Source organism: Alligator mississippiensis, chromosome 1 (genome assembly GCF_030867095.1).
Source record: "Alligator mississippiensis isolate rAllMis1 chromosome 1, rAllMis1, whole genome shotgun sequence".
Classification (NCBI taxonomy): domain Eukaryota; kingdom Metazoa; phylum Chordata; order Crocodylia; family Alligatoridae; genus Alligator; species Alligator mississippiensis.
The window spans coordinates 146,921,217-146,927,245 of NC_081824.1; the positions used below are offsets into that span (position 1 = coordinate 146,921,217).

At 45.6% G+C, this 6,029-nt stretch overlaps 1 protein-coding gene across 2 annotated transcripts; it reads left to right on the forward strand.

The window, feature by feature from the left end:
- Positions 1-1,613: 1,613 nt before the first annotated feature.
- On the forward strand, positions 1,614-4,976 carry C1H6orf120 (chromosome 1 C6orf120 homolog). 2 transcript variants are annotated; one of them, XM_014596781.3, is made up of 2 exons: positions 1,614-1,718; positions 3,934-4,976. In XM_014596781.3, exon 2 carries the CDS (start codon positions 3,965-3,967, stop codon positions 4,535-4,537), a length of 573 nt encoding a protein of 190 aa, XP_014452267.1. In that variant the 5' UTR covers positions 1,614-1,718; positions 3,934-3,964; the 3' UTR covers positions 4,538-4,976. The 2 variants fall into 2 exon arrangements, with proteins under 2 accessions (XP_014452267.1, XP_019335352.1); XM_019479807.2 differs by lacking the exon at positions 1,614-1,718 and adding an exon at positions 1,943-3,103.
- The last annotated feature ends 1,053 nt before the right edge of the window (positions 4,977-6,029 follow it).

Sequence of the window (6,029 nt, forward strand, 5' to 3'; positions counted from 1 at the left end):
CAACGGAGAGGCTCAGGTCAGGGGAGGGGAGTTATAGGAAACAGGAAGGGTGAGACAGGAAATAGGGGTTGAGATGCAATGACCTGTTAGCCTTATCTTCTCTCCTCTCATGCTTGTGCTAGGATCTAGGGGTCCCTGCCTCCTTGAGGATATCTGAACAACTCTTCCCCCCTTTTCTCCCCCCACCATATGAAAAATGAATTGTGATGGAAGGTGCATGTTATTCTCTAGGAGATTGAACCCTTCTCTTTGCCTCCCTGTTTGATGGGATTGGGGAAGTTTCTGCACTCCTTCTCTAACCCCCTTGTAACAGGTTAGGCAACTACAGGCCACTGTGATGACCCCTACATCATAGGCCGCCGAACAGGGTGGGCCACCTGGGCCATGGCCTGACCAACTTTTAGCACATTACTTTAGCTAGCTATGCAGTTAACAAGCTTTAGTTAAAGTGCCCCTGCCACCCTTTTTCAGCGGGGGGACGCTGATATATGAGATGCTGGAGTCTGCTGGAGTGTAGTATAATTACCATGCTCCAAAACACTTAATTAATTGAGTCTGCTCCAACGTGCTGTAATTACAATGCATCAGAGCAGCCTCCCTGGACGTATAGGCACCTTTGGAGCCTGGTTGTAGCAACCCCCTAGAGTGCCAGGCACAGTCACTACAGCCAAAGAGGGATTTACTCACTTTATATGGAGTGGCCCAGGCATTAGGGTCATCATACAATGCATACATTACACGGTGCAGCTGTTTGCAGCCTCCCTGCTGCCCAGAGCCCAGGTTAGCTGTGGCATGCAGCCAGGAGGCTGCAAACAGCTGCGTCGGGCTCCGTGGCAGCGTGCCCCGGGATGCTGGCTAGGAAGGGGCCTGGGGTAGCGCAACCCCAGCCCCTCCCGCCATGTGCCCAGAGGTGCGTGTGCACGTGCTGCTGCCAGTGCCCTGCAGGGTGGCTCGCACCCCTGCCAGCAACAAGGATCAGGCCCCCTGCTGCTCCACCGCCCTCTGCCACGGCACCGTGGGGGAGGTGAGCGTGATTTGGGCACTTGGGACAAAAACATTGCCAATCCCTGTCCCAGAGCTTAAACTGCACATGAGAGAAGAGCAGGAGGGGCAAATCCTGCCAGCCCCACTCAGCACCTGCCCCTGTCATCTCATCCAGGGATCCTGATTTTCTCTCATTTAAAAAAAAACCTTCCAATTTTGGGGGCTAAAAAAAGTAACCCCAAATCCATGTTTCTATGATTAAAATGAAATACTACTATAATTATATTATATTATATTATATTATATTATAGTGGTGTTTCATTTTAATCATGGAAACGTGGATTTGGCGTTACTTTTTTTTAACCGAAAATTGGGGACTTTTAAAATCAGAGCAACTCAGCACCCTCCCACAACGCGGCGACGGAGTTACGCGCTGGAGGTGGCAAGGGAGGCCTTGAGGTGACATCACGTGACCCCGCACCGGGGCGGAGCCAAGGGGCGGGGCCCGCCGAATCGAGGGGGAGCGTCCAGTCCCTGGAACTGCGGTCCTCTATACGTATCCGGTTGCCATGGGAGGCAGAGTAACCCCTTCAGCCCCTCCCTCCGGGGCGAGCTGCCATTGGCTGGCGGGCTTCGTCCGGCGATCTCGCGAGAGCAGGAGGCGGGCGGCTCTCTTGTGCCTGCCTGCCTGCCTGCCTCGCGGAGCTCCATGGTGACGGCGGCTCGGCCCGGCGGTGAGCTAGGGCCCGAGCCCGCACGGCCCCTCCCCCCGGCGGCGGGGGCGGGGCCTGTGCAACCGTCCCCCCGGGGGGATCCCCAGGGCGCTCTGTGACATGGGCGGGTTCCACTACCCCCGCGTCTTCCTGGCGCCGCGCCCGTCCCCCCCCATGGGGCTGTGCCGTCAGCCTGCTCTCCCCCCCCCGCCGTGGTCCTCCCGGGGGGGGGGGGGCTCCTCGTGGCGCCCGGGCGTTTTCGCGGTGACCTTGTTGCTGTGCTCGTGCAGCCGTCTGAAAAATAAGAGCTGCCATATCCTGGGTCAGACCACAGCTACCTCTGGTCTTGCCGACTCCCAGGACGTCCCAGGCAGCCTCCTCCTGGCCTGAGCCCAACCTGAGCGGGAGGGCGCCAGGGACGGCAGGGCTGCACCGCTGCCCCTTGTCTGCCTCTGGGCAGTCCCCGCTGACACTTCGCACTGATTTGCGAGTGCTGTGCCTGGTGCCCCACTCCTGCAGTCTTCTTAACCTGACACCCTCCCTCCCTCTCTCCCTCACTGCTTTGTCTTTTATTTCTTTCTATTCAGGTGGCACATATCTGGTAGCTGCCTGTTAATGGGAGAGGGAGGCTGCTAACTTTTGCCCTATTTGCCTTATGTGTGTCCAGTAGGCCTGTGCTACACAGGGGTAGAGAATGGATGTGGAAAGGATGAGTGAATGGGTCTGATCAGGGTTCTTTTTGCACTGTCCCTCTCTGGCTTGCAGCCTCCAGCACTTGGGTCCAGAAGTTGATTCAGCATGTCCCTAATCCCTACGCTTTATACCTACCGGTTGCACCTTCCCTCCAAGAATTGGTCCAGTCCTCTTTTGAATCGGACTAAACTGTCAGCTTCCAGCACGTCTGGTGACGAGTGCCACACTTTAATTCCACACTTCCTTTTGTTTGTTTTGAACTTTCCCTCCTAGTTTCATTTTCTGACCCCTAGATCTTACTTTGCCAGTGGGGCTGGTCTATATGTACTGCGTGATTGCCTAGTGAATTGTGTAATACGTGGCAAGGAGCCTTAGGGTGTTACCATAATGCAACGTGTACTGTGCGCTGGGGTTCAGAAACTAACTTGTCATGCTTGTGGAACAGGATGAAGTCTCTAGATCAGACCAGAGATTCATTGCTATTACGGCCAAGCTGAAACATTAAAATGTCCGTCTATAGCTAGGGTATTGGAAACTGCAGAGAGGATCAGCTGTTTTTCAGGCCAGAAAATTAGTCAGAGTAATTACACTTGAAATGTATGCCTGTTTGCAGTCATGCATTTTGTGGTGCAGTACTCTACAGGGCAGTAACACAGAATCAAGCTACCATACACGTGCTATGAGAAACGCCTTGGAATTGAAGTGATGTACAGGTATTCTCCTCCTCACTTAACCTCCTCCCTGTTAACATTGTTTCATTATTATGTTGCTGATCTATTAGAGAACATACTCATTTACAGTCACACAGTGGTTTAACATTGTTTGGCCACTGCCTGCAAGTAGGTAACTACTGTGACATAATTGGATTTGCTTAACCTCGTTTCGCTTAAAGTCACACTTTTCAAGAACGTAACTGCAATGTTAAGCAAGGAGTAGCTGTACCTAAGAAGAGTTTTCTGACAGTTGAGCTTTATGCTTATTTACACAACTACGTGTTTTCTTAAACTATTTTTGTTCTGATATAGACTTTCCACTAATTCTTTTATAAGTGTGCAGTTTTGCATTAAAAAAGTACAGGAGTCTATATGCTTTCATATGCATTCAGTCTGCACATCAGCATGTCACTCGGATGAAATAACAAATGACACAAACCCCAAACCAACTAAAATTCAGCCTCCTCAAACACGTTGAATTCCTTAACTGGATATCTTTCTAACCCTAAAATCAGTACTGCGCATCAGCATTTTAAAAAATAAAATGCTGTATTCTGTCTGCCTGCTTGTTGAGTTTACCTCTGAAACTAGTGTGTTTGCTGATCAGTTCCCAGTTTCAACTGTTACCTTCTCACAAACTTAATAGCAATATACAAATTTCACAATGCCTTCCAGTGGTACTAATTATGAATAACATCCGTAAAAGACACTTCACTTAAATTTTACTTGGACTAATATTTTGAAATGAGGTTATTTTTCAGGAAAATGATCTGATCTTTTTCTACAAGTAGAACATCCTGAACCTGAATTATTATGTTTTGTGTTAACAGGATATTTACACATGATGTGAGAATTTGTTTAATGTCAAACTTGGGAGTTATGGCAGCACATTGGATGAGAATGCTGGTGATGCTTCTAGCAGCTCAGGCGTTGCTTATGGTAAATAGTTTTGAGGATGAAGATGTTCCTGCAGAATGGATTCTTCTTCATGTTGTTCAAGGTCAGATTGGAGCTGGAAATTACAGTTACTTGAGACTAAATCATGAGGGGAAGATCGTGCTTCAGATGCAGAGCTTAAAAGGTGATGCAGATTTGTATGTATCTGATATGACTCTTCACCCCAGCTTTGATGACTATGAGTTACAATCTGTAACTTGTGGCCAAGATGTTGTTCACATACCAGCACACTTCCGTCGCCCAGTGGGAATAGGAATTTATGGTCACCCCTCTCATCAGGAGAGTGAATTTGAAATGAAAGTATATTATGATCGAACAGTTGTACAATATCCCTTTGGTGAGGCTTCCTACAACCCAGACGAGATGGAGGCAAGCCAGAAACAGTTGCATTCAGAAGATGAAACTCAGGATGAAGAGTCTGTTTTTTGGACTATATTTATTGGAATCTTGAAGCTAATACTTGAAATTCTTTTTTAAAATAACCAACTGGACATACACACTGGGCTAGTGCACTTACAACCTGTGAAATTGAACATGAATAATTTGCTGTGAGCATTGGTACTTTTTTTGGTAAAGTTTCCTGAAGAGGTATTTGGGTTAACTTTTCTATGCTGGAGAGGGGAAAAGAAAAGCCATATCTAACTTTCTGTCGTAAATCCTACCATACATAAAATGAACAGCAAGCACAGTATTCACAGTTTTCTTTATAGATCAGGGTTGAACAATGAATGTACAAAGGGAACTTCATAAAAATTCTCTATTACTTTGAATAGGTGCTTAAGAAAAAAAAAGGACTTTGATAATTCAATGTATTTTCTATTAAAATTACTATTTTATATGAAGAAAAGTTGTAAAATCTGAGAAGCTGCAGTTCTAACATCCCCTCCCAATTTAAAATAAAGAACTAATTTTCCAATCTGTCTGCACTGTGAACAAATCTTTGAGCAATGGCACTTTAAAAGGCTGATCATTGGAACTTGGAAGGAGTGTAACAAACCAGGTGAAGTAGCAGATCTAGATTTTCAGAAGTGACTAGAGTTTTTGGGGTGCCCAATATGAACCAGCTTTTGAGGAGTCTGACTTTTTCAGGTGGCAGGTGATTTGATTAGCACTTCAGCAGACTGCTTCACAGCATCAGCATCACAATGAGTATTTAAACTAAGGATCCTAAAATCATTAATTGCTTTGGAGAATCCTGACCTGAATAAAGTTCGTGTTCATCCTTTCCTTCCTCTAGTGTAGAGAGGTTGACTTTTATATTCCAGGGAAGGAGTATGATGGAAGCAGCACTTCAGCTGTTTTTTTGTGTTGTATGTAAATGGCACTGTCATTGTTCCATCTAAAAACAGATGTGACTGTATTTGTAGCATAAGCTTGGAAAGGGGTCTTACACAGAGAGAAACCCTTTCAGGAGCATTTACTAACCATGAACATATTGCTACTTCCATAGTCACACTCTTTATGGTCATTAGTACATCTCTGGCTTAACCATTCACTGACTCCCAGGAGAGTAAATAACTGTTTTCCAGCTGGGACTTAATGCTCCTAAAGCAGACTGGCTTTTTCCTACAATGCACTAAAAGATTTCAAGATAGTCTTAATTTTGAAATCATGTTTTGGTGGTTTTTTAAGTTAGAGGACAATTGAATATCAAACAGCAATCTGAACAGTAATTTTTATCTGAATAGTCTTTTTTGATCTTTTAAATTTTATTTGTTTTGTTTTATTGGAATAAAATCGATTGCTCTACAAACCGCATAAGTGTTGTATAGCTTTCTCTTTAGGTAGAAGTTACTGCTATTCAGAAATTCTTCAGAATCTCTTAAGTGTTGCTATAAGCTTGTTCATATAGTAGATTATGCAGTTACTCAGACTTTCCTTGAAAGTTTTCCATTTTCAATGGGAATGTGAGGTTTCCTTTTAAACAGCTATGACAGAACATTGCCAATAACCTTGCTATTAAAGAAAA